The sequence below is a fragment of the Geotrypetes seraphini genome, chromosome 2 (assembly GCF_902459505.1).
Source record: "Geotrypetes seraphini chromosome 2, aGeoSer1.1, whole genome shotgun sequence".
NCBI classification, from domain to species: domain Eukaryota; kingdom Metazoa; phylum Chordata; class Amphibia; order Gymnophiona; family Dermophiidae; genus Geotrypetes; species Geotrypetes seraphini.
This window is the reverse complement of record NC_047085.1, coordinates 500,647,841-500,662,855: the sequence shown is the minus strand read 5'-3', so window position 1 is coordinate 500,662,855 and position 15,015 is coordinate 500,647,841. Positions and strand designations below refer to the sequence as shown.

At 46.0% G+C, this 15,015-nt stretch overlaps 1 protein-coding gene across 2 annotated transcripts in view; it reads left to right on the top strand.

Moving 5' to 3' along the window:
- The first annotated feature begins 2,792 nt into the window (after positions 1-2,792).
- The window catches only part of KCNH2 (potassium voltage-gated channel subfamily H member 2), an 809,359-nt gene continuing 797,136 nt past the window's right edge, over positions 2,793-15,015 (top strand). For both annotated transcript variants that reach the window (XM_033932079.1, XM_033932078.1), the window contains exon 1: positions 2,793-3,788. In XM_033932079.1, coding sequence (XP_033787970.1) covers positions 3,713-3,788 — 76 coding nt within the window. In that variant the 5' untranslated portion in view covers positions 2,793-3,712. The remainder of the gene's footprint in view (positions 3,789-15,015) is intronic.

Here is a 15,015-nt window from a genome sequence, read left to right as displayed (position 1 = left end):
ACGGTGGTAACAACAGTCAAATAAAACGGCAAAGTACAGAAAAGACAACTGCGGGGATAATTTTCAGATTCCTCACATTTTATGCCTCGTGGCAGGACTCAACATATTTTGCTGCTGTAGCCGCTGGTTTTCTTCTTCCCCCCCTCAAGGTTTATGAGTAGTTTTCTGCTTATTCTATTGTGGAAAGCCTTTGATTTTCTTCGTCGGTTTTGGGAAATGTTCAGCTCCGATATCTTTACATTTTGCACAGTGCTGGAGGAAATTCTGGAAACGCCAAGCCACATCGACCTATACTGGCAGATATAGGCAGACACAAAGAGAACCACACATGCTCACACCATCGCACATCCACCTGTCTCTAGCTCTCCTCCTTCAGTCAAGGATCACAGCGTCTTCCCTAAATCCCAAACACAGGAGCCAGCCTCTGATGCTGCTCTGCTGAGACACCCTCCCTCCCCCACCACTTCCAGATCCAGAAAAGTATGGCAGCTCACAGCCCCCACCCCCCTAGTGCACAGAGGGAGAGGAAGGAGAGAATTAGAGGAAGGAGAGCAGGGGGGGAGCCACAGAAGCTGAGATATGTGAGGAGGCTGCACTCTAAAACATCTCTGCCTAAATAAGGGGATGCTGCTGCCTGCTGGTGTGAGTGGCCTCCCACACTGGCGGTAAGGCAGGGCAGCTGGGAGCAGGCTGTATCTCCAGGGGTTGGGGGATGGGGACAAGGGCGCACACACATCTCCGGCACTTCTGGAGGGATTAGAGAGCAGAGGTGGTGGAGAGATGTTCTCAGGGCTGCCCGGGATCCTGGATTTCTCTTACTGATCTCTCGCGATCGCAGCAGGAGCTTCTCGCTTGCTCAGAAACTCAGTAAGAAGCTCTCAGTTCAAAATAATCACTTTCACCTGCACGGGGAAGACTGATGCCAGTGGGTTTGGGGAGTGCGGAGATGCCAAGCTACCCACTTACAGGCTGGAGGTAGCGGGCCAGTCCTAGATTTCTGACTACCCCATTCTGTGGCATTATGGGACTTGCAGCGCTGATTTCAATGGACGGGATCAGGCACTACAAATCCCACACTGCTTTGGGATGTAAGTTCCAAAATCAGTACTGGGCAAAAGGTTTCCAGCTTGGAACTAACTTGGCATCTCTTGGGGTGTGAGGAGTTGGGTTTTTGTGTGGTTTTTTTTGCATCAAGAAAACAGGTCATGGGGAATCACAGATAGTCAGGGCGGCTAAATTACCCAGTTCCAGGAGGCAGCTGTTGAGCTAGTCCAGGTTTTCTGACAGCTCTATTTTGATGCATTGTGGAACCTGTAGTATTGATTTCAATAGTTAGACTCCGGGACTACAAATATCACATTGCATTTGGGATAGAACAGGGGTAGGCAATTCCGGTCCTCGAGAGCCGGAGCCAGGTCAGGTTTTCAGAATATCCACAATAAATCTCAAGGAGGCATTGCATGTAAATCCATCGTATACATATTCATTGTGGATATCCTGAAAACCTGACCTGGCTTCGGCTCTCGAGGACCGGAATTGCCTACCCCTGGGACAGAGGAACAAAACTAAGGCTGACCAAAACATCTCCTTCCTGGATTTGAGCGCCTAGGCAGCTTCGGGACTGAAGACTGCAGTGCTGACCCCTATATTTAATGACTGGCTCCTCACCAACTGGGGTTATGGCTGGGCCTAGGGTTACCATATGGCTCCAGAAAAAGGAGGATGGATTGAGATATCCGGATTTTACTCCCATTGCTTTCAATGGCAGTAAAACCCAGACATCTGTATCTGTCCTCTTTACTTCCTTTGCTTTCAGTAGAAGTAAAACCCGGATGTCTCAATCTGTCCTCTTTTTTTTCTGGAGCCATATGGTAACCCTGGAAGTGAGAGGTATTATGGTCAAGGGGAGGGGAAGAACTAGGGTATTTTAGTAGCCTGGTGGGTAGTATATTTATTTTAGTTTCATTTTTAAATGTAAATTTTATTTGTTTATAAATCTTTATTCATTTTCAAATATTACATCAAGTGTATAAAAATCATCATAAAAACTTTAACCAATCACTTGACAATCTTACCTATATTCCTCCAAATATATAAATATAAAAGAATCCCACCCCACCCCCCCATATATTAATAATAAACAATTAGCAGTTAATTATCTTTCACATTCCCACCCCCTATATCTTATCCAATACTAAGGTGTAAATTTTAAAAATAATACATCAAGTCATAATTAACAAATGCTGTACAAAAAAGTGTAGCATTTAACAGAGAAGCCAAGTTACTCAGTTCGAGGCTGGAGATTTTTGGTATAGTCCTGGATTTCTGGCTACCCCATCCTGGTGCATTATGGGACTTGGAGCACTGCTGTTCCTAGATTACACATTGAACTACAAATCCCATGCTGCTTTGGGATGTCAGTTCAAAACCAGGGCTGGCCAAAATGTCTCCAGGCTGGAACTGGGTAACTAGGCTTGTAGGTGGTATTAAACCACTACCAGTACTTGCAATGCAGACTCCTCTAGTTCTGAGCCCAGCAGGCGGTTTCCCTGGCTGCTATACTCCAGCTATTACAGCCTTATTGCTTCCCCCCCCCCCTATGGTTGCATTCAGTGCCGGCCCAGAGCGCTATATTTTCTAGGATGGATCCCTGGCATATTCACCTCCTGAAGATCTATCCCAGCCAAATCTGCTAGGGTAGGGAGATCTGCCAGCTCTTGCAGGCCCGAAGGAGTTAACTGAGCACACAGGGGTGTCAGCTGTACTGGGTTTACACATGCAGTCAAATCATTAAGAAGGGGAGGAGAAATAGAGAGAGAGAAAGAAAGACATAGAGAGGTACGTACAGAGCAAGACAAAGACAGAAAGACAAGAGGAAGAGACAGAACAAAGGGAGGGAATGTTCAGGCTGGTGTGATCTGAGCAGGTGTATGATGGCTGGGGAGAAGCTTTCTCCATCACCCAGCTGAGAGCCCTCTCCACTCCTGCCCTGCAGCTGTTGATGTGACATCCCTCCACCCCCCTTCTGGTTACCAGACAGCGTAGTAGGGAGGGAAGGTTGGTGGGGAATCCGGGAAGGTCTCCATCGATGCAGGCTCGAGACTGGGGGAACAAGGAAGCCACAAGGATGCTCCTGCATCGGGCTAGGTGACCGTCTGCCACCAGCATGGGCATCTCGGGACGGGCAGGGGCGGTATAGCGCACCTGTTCCCCGCTCCCTGGCACCCTCTGGCCCTGGATCTCCCACGGCCCCTCCCTCTTGGATGCTGTCCCCGTCCGCGGCGTCGATACTCTTCCCTGGGCCACCGCTGGGGATGTCTCTTCGGGACGCTCGTCCCCTCCCGTCCGTCAACCTCGTTGCCTTGCCCTTCCCCAGGTGATCTCTGGAACTTGCGCCAGAAACTTTCCAGGCGCTCTTGCCCGGGGACGGCAGGAGCGTCAGCTGTTGGGATTAAGGCATCAATTAGAATCATCGTGGCTGGCCCTGGGGCTTGGTTCCCGGACGACAGATTCTGGAGAATGGTGTCCGGCACCTGCTCTTGGATGATAGCATGAGCCCCCTACGACTCTTGCATGAACCTGCAGGATCCCCCCAGTCCTGGATTATTGTGCCTGCTGGCTCGAGGCCCACGGTGACGGTCTGAGGAAGACAGCACGCTTCTTGCCCGCTGGGCTAGCGGGGCTTCTCTGGACGCATGCTCATGGGCTAAGAATGCCCGTCCGACGAGGACATGTTGCCCCCCAGAACACCTTCCTGGACACCATCATTCGGAAATTCGAGGGGCAAAGTAAGTGGCAACACTCTGCATCTCTCTCTTTTCTGTGTTTTGCAGGGCTCTGGTAGCTGTTCTGGGTCTGGGGGGATGGATCCCCTTTAGGGAGGGGGATGGGATTCCCTGCAAGGGGGGGGGGATCCCCTTTAGGGAGGGGGATGGGATCCCCTGCAGGCTGGACCTGACCTAAGAATGATCCAAAGTGAGAATGTCTTTCTTCAGTTATGCTTTCTGTCACTTTTTTTTTCCCCCTGTCTCTAATCTCTCTTTGACTGTCACTACCCTTCTGGCTGTGATTTCTCACACTCTCCTGTGTGCGTCTGTCTCTCCCTGGCTACAAATCTCTCCAAAGATGAATCTGCCTCCCTGCTTTATCTTCTCCCCCCCCCCACCTCTGCTTCCCCAGGCCCTCCCAGATGGCCAAACGTGGATTGCTGAAGTACTATCTAGAGACTGTGACGCATCTTAGCAGCCAGCACCATGTCAGCCCTAATAACCGAAAGAGTTATTGCTCCTTGTGGGCCTATATCCATTTTTTTGCCTACCATGTGCATGCTGTCGAGTAGATGGTCCAGTGCATGCCCTAATGAGCTGGTTTCCTAACTGGCACTGGAGGGGTGAGGCTTGGTAAATCTTGCACCGTACATTACTGCCTCTCCAATCTGCAAATCCAGTGTTAACAGTGGGAGATGCAAACAGCTTTCTGCACACAGTGAATCACTGTGATAAAGAGTGTTAATATAATATTGGGCCTGGTTTTTTAAAAAAAAGTATATCAGGGCCCTGATGCACCTGATTTAAGGCTTCCAACTGGATCTAGATTCACAGGTCAGGGTTGATCTAATTCTGGGTTTACCCCATTGCCTGCAAAGACCATTTTGCATTGCATAAGAAAAGCAAAACTACGAATCCCAGCATGCACTGGGGAAAAAAATCCAGGATCGGATCAACTATGTCCTGCACATCTGGATCCGGCTGCCAGCCTTTTACCTAAAACATACCAGGCATATACAGTTGCCAAATTATTCCGTTTGACTTGTATTCAAGAGCAATGTAGCACATGTAATTCTCGATTCTACCTATTGAAATTGGTGCTGCCAGTCCTGAAGAGCAGTGTTTCTCAACTCATTCCTGGAGTAACCCCCTTGCCAGTCAGGTTTTCAGGATATCCACAATGAACATGCATAAAATTGACTAGCACACATTGCCTCCATTATATGCAAATTTCTTTCATGCATATTCATTGTGGATATCCGGAAAACCTAACTGGCAAAGGGGGGTTACTCCAGGACCGAGTTGAGAAACACTGCTGTAGAGTATCAGGATAAATTTGCCAAAAATCCAGGACTGACCTTCAATCTTGCTGTGGAAATGGGTAACTTAGCAATTCTGTGGCATATGCTGTGTCAAGTCCTGGTAGATACACACAATATGTTGTATTTGGCATACAGAGTGTCAGACTGGGTAAATACACACAGTGTGTTATGCTGAGAAACACCAGGCAAATAGCATGATAGCATGAATGATTACATATGACGTGTTACATGAATGAATAGTGGGTATTCAGCACATGAGGCCTGGTAATGTGTCCAACTGGATAAATACATATTACATAGAAACATGATGGCAGACAAAGGCCAAATGGCCCATCTAGTCTGCCCATCCGCAGCATCCACTATCTCCTCCTTTCCCTATTGGCTAAGGCTCTTTATATTTGCATCTCCTCTTCCTATAGGCTAAGGCTCTTTACGCCTGCATTGTGAGGTCATAGAGCTTTATGGTTATAGAAACATGATGGCAGACAAAGGTCAAATGGCCCATCTAGTCTGCCCATCCGCAGCATCCACTATCTCCTCCTCTTCTTATTGGCTCAGGCTCTTAACATTTGCATCTCCTCTTGCTATAGGCTAAGGCTCTTTACACCTGCATTGTGAGGTCATAGAGCAGGGATGTCCAATGTCGGTCCTCGAGGACCGAAATCCAGTCGGGTTTTCAGGATTTCCCCAATGAATATGCATGAGATCTATTTGCATGCACTGCTTTCATTGTATGCTAATAGATCTCATACATATTCATTGGGGAAATCCTGAAAACCCGACTGGATTGCGGCCCTCGAGGACCGACATTGGACACCCCTGTCATAGAGCTTTATGGTTATAGAAACATGATGGCAGACAAAGGCCAAATGGCCCATCTAGTCTGCCCATCCGCAGAATCCACTATCTCCTCCTCTTCTTATTGGCTCAGGCTCTTAACATTTGCATCTCCTCTTCCTATAGGCTAAGGCTCTTTACACCTGCATTGTGAGGTCATAGAGCTTTATGGTTATAGAAACATGACGGCAGATAAAGGCCAAATGGCCTATCTAGTATGCCCATCCGCAGCATCCACTATCTCCTCCTCTTCTTATTGCAGGGGTAGGGAACTCCGATCCTCTAGAGCCGTATTCCAGTCGGGTTTTCAGGATTTCCCCAATGAATGTGCATGAGATCTATTTGCATGCACTGCTTTCAATGCCTATTCATTGGGAAAATCCTGAAAACCCAACTGGAATACGGCTCTCGAGGACCGGAGTTCCCTACCCCTGCCCTATTGGCTAAGGCTCTTAACATTTGCATCTCCTCTTCCTATAGGCTAAGGCTCTTTACACCTGCATTGTGAGGTCATAGAGCTTTATGGTTATAAAAACATGACGGCAGATAAAGGCCAAATGGCCCATCTAGTCTGCCCGTCCACAATAACCATCATCTCTTTCTATCTCTCTGAGGCCCTCTTGAATTCAGACACAGTCTGGGTTACCATATGGCTCCAGAATTCAGACACAGTAGGGCAGGGTTGCCCAAGTCCGGTCCTCGAGATCTACTGGCAGGCCAGGTTTTCAAGATATCCACAATGAATATGTATGAGAAAGATTTGCCTGTACTGCCTTCTTGCTATGTAAATATCTCTCATGCATATTTATTGTGGATATCCTGAAAACCTGGCCTACCAATAGATCTCGAGGACGGACTTGGCCAGCTCTGCAGTAGGGTTACCATACGGCTCCAGAAATAGGACGGATTGAGACATCCGGGTTTTACTTCTATTGCTTTCAATGGAAGTAAAACCCAGATGTCTCGATCCATCCTCCTTTTTCTGGAGCCATATAGTAACCCTACATATAAGGGTCCTTTTACAAAACCGCAGTAGAACAAGGCCTTAGTGTGCTCCTACATGGGTCTTTCCCAAGCACTAAGGCCATAAGAACATAAGAGTTGCCATACTGGAACAGGCTGAAGGTCCATCAAGCCCAGTATCCTGTCTCCAACAATGGTCAACCCAGGTCACAAGTACTTGTCAAGATCCCAAGAAGAAAACCAGATTTTATGCTGCTTATCCTAGGAATAAGCAGTGTATTTTCCCAAGTCTTTCTTAATAATAACTTATGGACTTTTGTTTTAGGAAATTATTCAATTTTTTTTAAACCCTGCTAAGCTAATTGATTTCATCATGTTCTCTGGCAAAGAATTCCAGAGTTTAATTACACATTGAGTGAAGGAATATTTTCTCCAGTTTGTTTTAAATCTTCTACTTAGTAGCTTCATCATATGTCCCCTAGTTCTAGTATTTTTACCACTGCTGGAAAATGGCTGATTTTCTATTATCCAAATTCATGGTCACGCGCTAATGTTCAGAGCAACAGAACCAAAAGAAAGGAGGTCCAACCTCGTCTGCAGTAAAAAAAACCAGCCAGGAACAAACAAACCAAAACTGCAGATATGTACAACGATGTAGGCGAATTTTATTGTGACAAGCAAACTATATATTAAAACCTTTTTACCAAACGGGGGACCCAACACGGTCCGTGTTTCGGACAACCTTCATCAGGGGTCCTATTAGGTACAGATATAACATAAAACACAATATTAAAAATACAATAATATAAACAGTTGTAATAATAATAAAAATGAAAAGATAACAAATATTAAGAATAAGACAACAAGATGATCAATTTGACCATAGACTATAATATTAAGAAATTTAAAAGCATGAGGACAAATATATGTTTTAAAAGGTGATAAGTACGCATGCAATGTCAATAGAAATGCGTGCAGAAAAGACAGAACTGATAATAAATGACTGCTAGTGTTAAGTATGAACGAACTGTGACGGGACATAAGCCAATAAGGTAGTGCAAAGAAAAGAAAGAAAAAAGAAAAAAAGAAGGAGAACCAGTGTTATGATAATACATAAATAATAGCATCAAATTTAAATAATGAAGGAAAATATGAGCAACGAAATGGAGAAAGAGAAAAAAGAAAAACGAATGAATGTAAAAATACATACCATGGTAGATAAAGGAAAAAACATATATAGTTTGCTTGTCACAATAAAATTTGCCTACATCGTTGTACATATCTGCAGTTTTGGTTTGTTTGTTCCTCACGCGCTAATGTTGCCATTAGTGCGTGGTTTTTACCAAAAATTAGCATTTGAGCACTTACCACCACCTATTTTTTAGGTGGTAAGGGCTCACATGTTAATTCTGCACTAATCAGTTAGTACACAGCACTCGCCACCTCCCAGATACACCCTCCTCTTCCTCCTACGGTGACCCGTAAAAAGTGCGCTGATAATCCCACGGTGACATTTGCGCACAGGATAGATGCATACCACCTTTCAGGGCTTACCCTTTGTGCTGTGAGGGGGGTATGGGTGGGAAACCCCCCACTAAACTTACAAGTACTCGCGCTCCCATTGGGGGGAAAACTCCCAAAGACCGGAAAAAACAGGAGTTTTCACTGTAGCACAAGCACTTGTAAGTTTACTGGGTGGGGTGCGTTTACTGGGGGGTGGTTCCCCACCTACACTTACTCATAACGCAAACGGAAAGCCCTCAAAGCCGAGGAACCGGTGGCGTGCAAATGTCGTTGCGGGATTGTTTTCGCGCCGTTGTCCGGCATGCTTTAGTTAAGGTACCCCCTCCTACTTACCATTTCTATAGCATTACGAGATGCATGCAGCGCTGTACATTAAACACGCAAGAGATAGTCCCTGCTTAAAAGAGCTTATAATCTAATTACGACAGACACACAGGCCAAAATCTATATATTCTGCTCATGTAGGGAATTACAGAGGGGTTGACAAGGCAGATGGGGGGGGTGGGGGGTCTATAGCAGGAGTGACAAACAAATATGGGTGCTTTACAAGTGGGTTGAAGTTAGGACTTAAAAGCATAAGAACATAAGAAAAGCCTTACTGGGTCAAACCAATGGTCCATCAAACCCAGTAGCCCGTTCTCACGGTAGCCAATCCAGGTCCCTAGTACCTGGCCAAAACCCAAGGAGTAGCAACATTCCAGCATCTCAAAGAATAGCAAGATTCCGGAACCCCAATGAGAGCAACATTCCAGAGCTGAGATTGTGATGTCAAAATGCCTCATTCCACAGTACCTCAGAGCCAACCTCATCAGTGATGTCACAATGGCTTCATTGACCTATACTTGGCTCACGTAAGAGCATAAGAACTGCCATATTGGGTCAGACCAATGGTCCATCAAGCCCAGTATCCCGTTCTCACGGTGGCCAATCCAGGTCCCTAGTACCTGGCCAAAACCCAAAGAGTACAAACATTCCATGCAGAATCCCAAATAGCAAGATTCCGGAATCTCAAATAGTAGCAACATTCCATGCAACCGATCCAGGGCAAGCAGTGGCTTCCCCCATGTCTGTCTCAATAGCAGCTTCCATAAAGTGGGCTTTTAGCATGGATTTGCATACTGTCAGAGGCGGAGCCTGACGTACAGAGTCTGGCAGATTGTTCCAGGCATAAAATCAACGCTCCGTGCTATTCTATAAGGGGCGTTAATAGCACCGAGCGTCAGTTTTTCCCCAATGCCTATTTTTCAGCCAGAAATGAAGGGAAAAAAGCACAATTGTGGTTTGAATGTGTACATTTGGAACTTACTGTGGGATGCCTCAGCGAATTCCGCATAAGCCCTCTTAAGCCACAGAAAGCACGCTCTGGTCCGTACCATAGCTTAGTTAAAGGGGCCCATAGCGTGTTATACTGAAAAATATCGGGCGTGTAATACAATTCATATCTCCTCAGCTCAGTGCGAGTTACAAGGATCAACAGAAACTGGAAATAAACCAGAAAAGCGACATAAAACAATCTTTAGACTTCATATTTTAACATCATAATAAATAGTCTTTGAAGAGAACCGATTTAATCACAATTTGTGCTTCTCCTCACAGAAAACGGGAATATATTCCAGGTAACAGCCGCCTAATAGGAAAAGTCGGTGCACACAAATTTATAGAATAGTGCAGGGGTGTCCAACCTTTTGGTTTCCCCGGGCCGCACTGACCGAAAAAAAAAAAATGTTTCTGAGGCCGCGCAAACGCTGCAGCAAGACAGAGGAGGGAGCCGGCAAGATGGTAAACACCCGGGGGCAGCAGAGGAAAACACTGCATCGCCTTCGACCAGGGCCACACAAAATACTTCACACACAAAATATTTCACGGAGCCGCAGGTTGGACACCCTTGGAATAGTGTCAGTTATGCACGTAACTGATTCCGCTCCCCCCCCCCTTCCTTTATCAAGCTACGCTATAGGTTCTTAGTGCGGGCTGGCGAGGTAAGTTCTCCGACACTCATAGGAATTCTATGAGCCTCGGAACATTTACCACACTAAAAACCTCTAGCGCAGCTTGATAAAAGGGGCCCTTAATAATTAGCTTCTAATTGGCATTGATTGCTGCTAAATAGCAGGGTTTAACAAATTTAAGACCATTAACAAGGCAAGGCGGCGCACGCAAGTTATAGGGCTAGATTCACAAAGCAAACCGATCGTGTACCGATCGGTTTGCGACCCCTTTGCGACCAGATTTCCTTCGGGGTCCCATTCACTAACCTCTCCTGCAATCCATGCATGCAAATGAGGAGAAACGCATGCAAAGTGGGCAGGGATGCGATTCCCAACACAAAATTCTCGATCCGACTGGGCTGGCCGATCAACTGAAGAAGTGACTGCTGGGGACCAGTTGCAAACCCTCCTTTTCCCACTGTCCAGCCGGTGGGGGGGGGGGGGGAGAGCAGTGCTTGTTGGCTCCCTGACACATGAAGCAATGTTCGTTCTCTCGCTGCCCAGACGGATCTCTGCTTCCTTCCCTGCAGTGTGAGCCCGCGGGTTTAACGCGGGACTGCATGCTGCAGTGCAGCCCCGCTTTAAACCCGTGGGCTGGCACTGCAGGGAAGGTGCAGAAAGCAGGGCATGACCAGCTGAGTGCCGCCGCTGCCGGGGATAAAAGGAGCAGGAGAGCTTGAAAACAACAGTAAACCCCCCCCCCCACCCCGCCGGACACAAAACGCATGCGCAGACCATCTTCAGGGAGAGCAGATGGTCTGCTCATACGTGGGGATCGCACATCAGCGATCCGGGCAGGCAGATGGGGGCATTCCTCCAATCGCCCCCATCTGCATATTGTAGCTTGAAGAATTCGTCGGACCTATCTGGATCGGGCAGGTTCGTGAATCCAGCTCATGGAATAGTGTCAGTTATGTGTGCAACTTAATAATTAGCTAGTAATTGGTGTTAATTGGCGCTAAATAGCAGTTAACATGCACAACTGCCCTTTGTAGAGATTAGAAACAGAAAAATGATGGCAGAAAAGGGCCAAAGCCCATCAAGTCTGCCCACTCTAGTGACCCTTCTCCTTGATTTTGCTCACCACCCCCTGCCCTTACATCATTAGAGATCCCACATGAATATCCCATTTATTTTTGAAAGCTGCCACGCTGTTGGCCTCAATCATCTGCCGTGGGAGTTCATTCCAATGATCGACTACCCTCTCGGTGAAGAAATACTTTCTGGAGTCACTATGTCCATATCATCAACATTAATTAACCAACATCATGCAATCATCAAATCAATAAATACACCTCCACTTATAGGCATATGATGCTACTCTCCATCCGAAGAAACTTGACTCAGCTCATGTAACATCTTTTGTAATCTAGAATATATTGTAATTCTTATTCTCCACCAGTTGTAAATTGACTCAGTTGCTATGTAACATCTCCTGTGATATTGAATGTACTGTAATTCTTCACTATTACCTGTAATTAACACTTCTCCTGTAATGTAATTCTACGGGAAATGCCCAGATATCATCTTTATTGTAATCCGCCTAGAACCGCAAGGCACAGGCGGAATAGAAATCCCTAATGTAATGTAATGTAATGTAACTATGAAATTTCCCTCCCCTGATTTTCAGCGGATGCCCTCTGGTGGACGAAGGTCCCCTAAGACGGAAGATATCCTCGATACGACCCGTGATATATTTAAATGTCTCAATCATGTCCCCTCTCTCTCTTCGTTCTTCAAGTGAGTACAGCCACAATTTATTCAGCCATACGGAAGATCCTTGTGCCCCGAGGCCATCCTGGTGGCCATCCGCTGAACTGACTCAACTCTCAGCACATCTTTCCGGTAATGTGGTCTCCAGAATTGAACACAATATTCCAAATGAGGTCTCACCATGGACCTATACAGTGGCATTATGACCTCTGGCATCCTGCTGATAAAACCTCTACGGATACAACCCATCCTTTGTCTTGCCTTGGAGGAAGCCTTTTCCACTTGATTGGCAGTTTTCATGTCATCACTAATGATCATAGCCTGAAAATGGGAGTGGCATGGGCGGGACAGGGGCGTGAGCAGCACTTAGGCAACACCAGTGTACAGAATGTTATTAGTCAGGTGCGAGTATTTACACCAGCCATTGATCTAGCGTAGGCGCGTGTGCCGAAAGTTAGGCCCAAAACTGCAGACTTAGAGGGGTATCATCAAAAGAAACGTCCAAGTCCGATTTGGACGTAGGACACTAGTCGCCCAGAATCAGCAGCCTCAAAAGGTCCATTCTCGAAAAGTACGTCCAAAAGATTTTTTTTTTTTTTCCGAAAATTGTCTCTCTGTACATCCAGGTGTTTGATCGCCCAGACCGCCAGCACGTCTATCTTTGTACCACATTCTCGTCCAAATATATTCGTCCAAGTCTGAAACGTCCAGAACAAGGCCTGCTGGATATGGGAGGGGCAGTACCTTACAGGGTATTGCTGTGAACTTCACAAAAAGGGTGCCACATAAAAATCTCACCACAACTCCCTTATAGATCGTGGTGAGCCCCCCCAAAACCCACTATACCCACCTGTCTACAACCCCAATAGCCCATATGGCTGCAGGTGGCACCTATATGGCAGAAGAGTAAGGTTTGGTGGCCTCTCATTTTTCACCATAAATACAATGGTTAGAGTGGCTTATGGGCCCAGGTCCTCCTCTCTATGGTTCACTAGCCCACCCCACAGACTACTTAAGCCACCTCTGTGCAACTCTAATAGGTTTTCCTATGCCAAGTGCTGATGATCTAGAGGCAGGTATGTATGTCTTTATTCTGATTTTTGTGGTAGTGTGAAGGAGTCGGTGAACACGGTGGGGGGGAGGGGGGAGTGGGGGGGGTATCTTTATTTTGTCCCTGCAGTGGTTATCTGGTCACTTTGGATTCCTATCGGGCACTTATACCTATTTTGCCTAAGTCACAACATATACATTCCATCTAAGCAGTCTCGTCAAACCTTCAGTTATTCCTGCAGGACGACTAAGTCTAGGTCGGCCCACACCCCACCCTAACCACTCCTCCAAAAACATCTCTTACTGCTCTGGGCGTACAGCTTGATTCAAAGGCCTAAAAAGTCTCTGGATATGTCTAAAAACTCGTTTCGATTATTGGCACTTGGACAACCTGTCTTTTAGATCGTCTAAGTGTCGACTTGGGCAGGTTTTTAGACGTATTTTTGTTTTAAGAACATGAAAATAGCCTTACTGGGTCGGACCAATGGTCCATGAAGCCCAGTAGCTCATTCTCATGGTGGCCAATCCAGGTCACTATTACATGGCCAAAACCCAAAGAGTAGCAACATTCCAGGCTACGTATCCAAGGCAAGCAGAGGCTTCCCCCATGTTTTAATAACAGACTATGGACTTTTCCTTCAGGAATTTGTCCAAACCTTTCTTAAAATAACTACGCTATCCACTTTTACCAAACCTTTGGCAATGTGTTCCAGAGCTTAACTATTCTCTGAGTGAAAAAATATTTCCTCCTATTGGTTTTAAAAGTATTTCCCTGCAGTTTCATCGAATGTCTCCATAGTCTTTGTAATTTTTGACTGAGTGATAAATCGATCCACTTGTACCCGTTCTACTGCACTCAAGATTTTGTAGATTTCAATCCTGTCTCCCCTCAGCCGTCTCTTTTCCAAGCTGAAGAGCCCTAACCGTTTTAGTCTTTCCCCATACGAGAGCATTCCATTCTCTTTACCAACTTGGTCGCTCTTCTTTGAACCTTTTCTAGCACCACTATATCTTTCTTGAGATAAGGAGACCAGAATTGAATGCAATACTCCAGGTGAGGTCGCACCATGGAGCGATACAGGGGCATTATAATATTCTTAGTCTTGTTAACCTTCCTTTTTATTTTACTAATTCCTAGCATCTTGTTTGCTTTTTTGGCCACTGCTGCACATTGGGCGGAAGATTTCATCGTATTGTCTACAATGACATCCAGATCCCTTTCATGGGCGCTAACCCCCAAGGTGGACCATAGCATCCAGTAACTGTGATTTGGGTTATTCTTTCCAATATGCACCACTTTACATTTGTCCACATTAAATTTTATCTGCCACTTGGACGCCCTGTCTTCCAATTTCCTAAGGTCTGCCTGCAATGTTTCACAATCCGCATGCGTTTTAACAACTTTGAACAGTTTAGTGTCATCTGCAAATTTAATCACCTCACTCGTCATTCCAATTTCCAGATCGTTTATAAATAAGTTAAATAGCACCGGTCCCATTACAGACCCCTATGGCACTCCACTGTTTGCTCTCCTCCATTCCTCCATTGAGAAAAATGACCATTTAACCCTACCCTCTGTTTTCTATCCGATAACCAATTCCTAATCTACAACTGAACTTTGCCTCCTATCCCATGACTTTAATTTTCTCAGGAGCCTCTCATGAGGAACTTTGTCGTAGCGTGCTACAGTGGCAATTCTGCACATGATTGCTGATTTAGAATTCACGCTTAGCATGCATCATCCCAGCACCCTAACAGGCTACTGGGCTTGATGGACCATTGGTCTGACCCACTAAGGCTATTCTTATATGTTGTTATATCTTTCCAAAGATCGCATTTTTAGATGCTTTG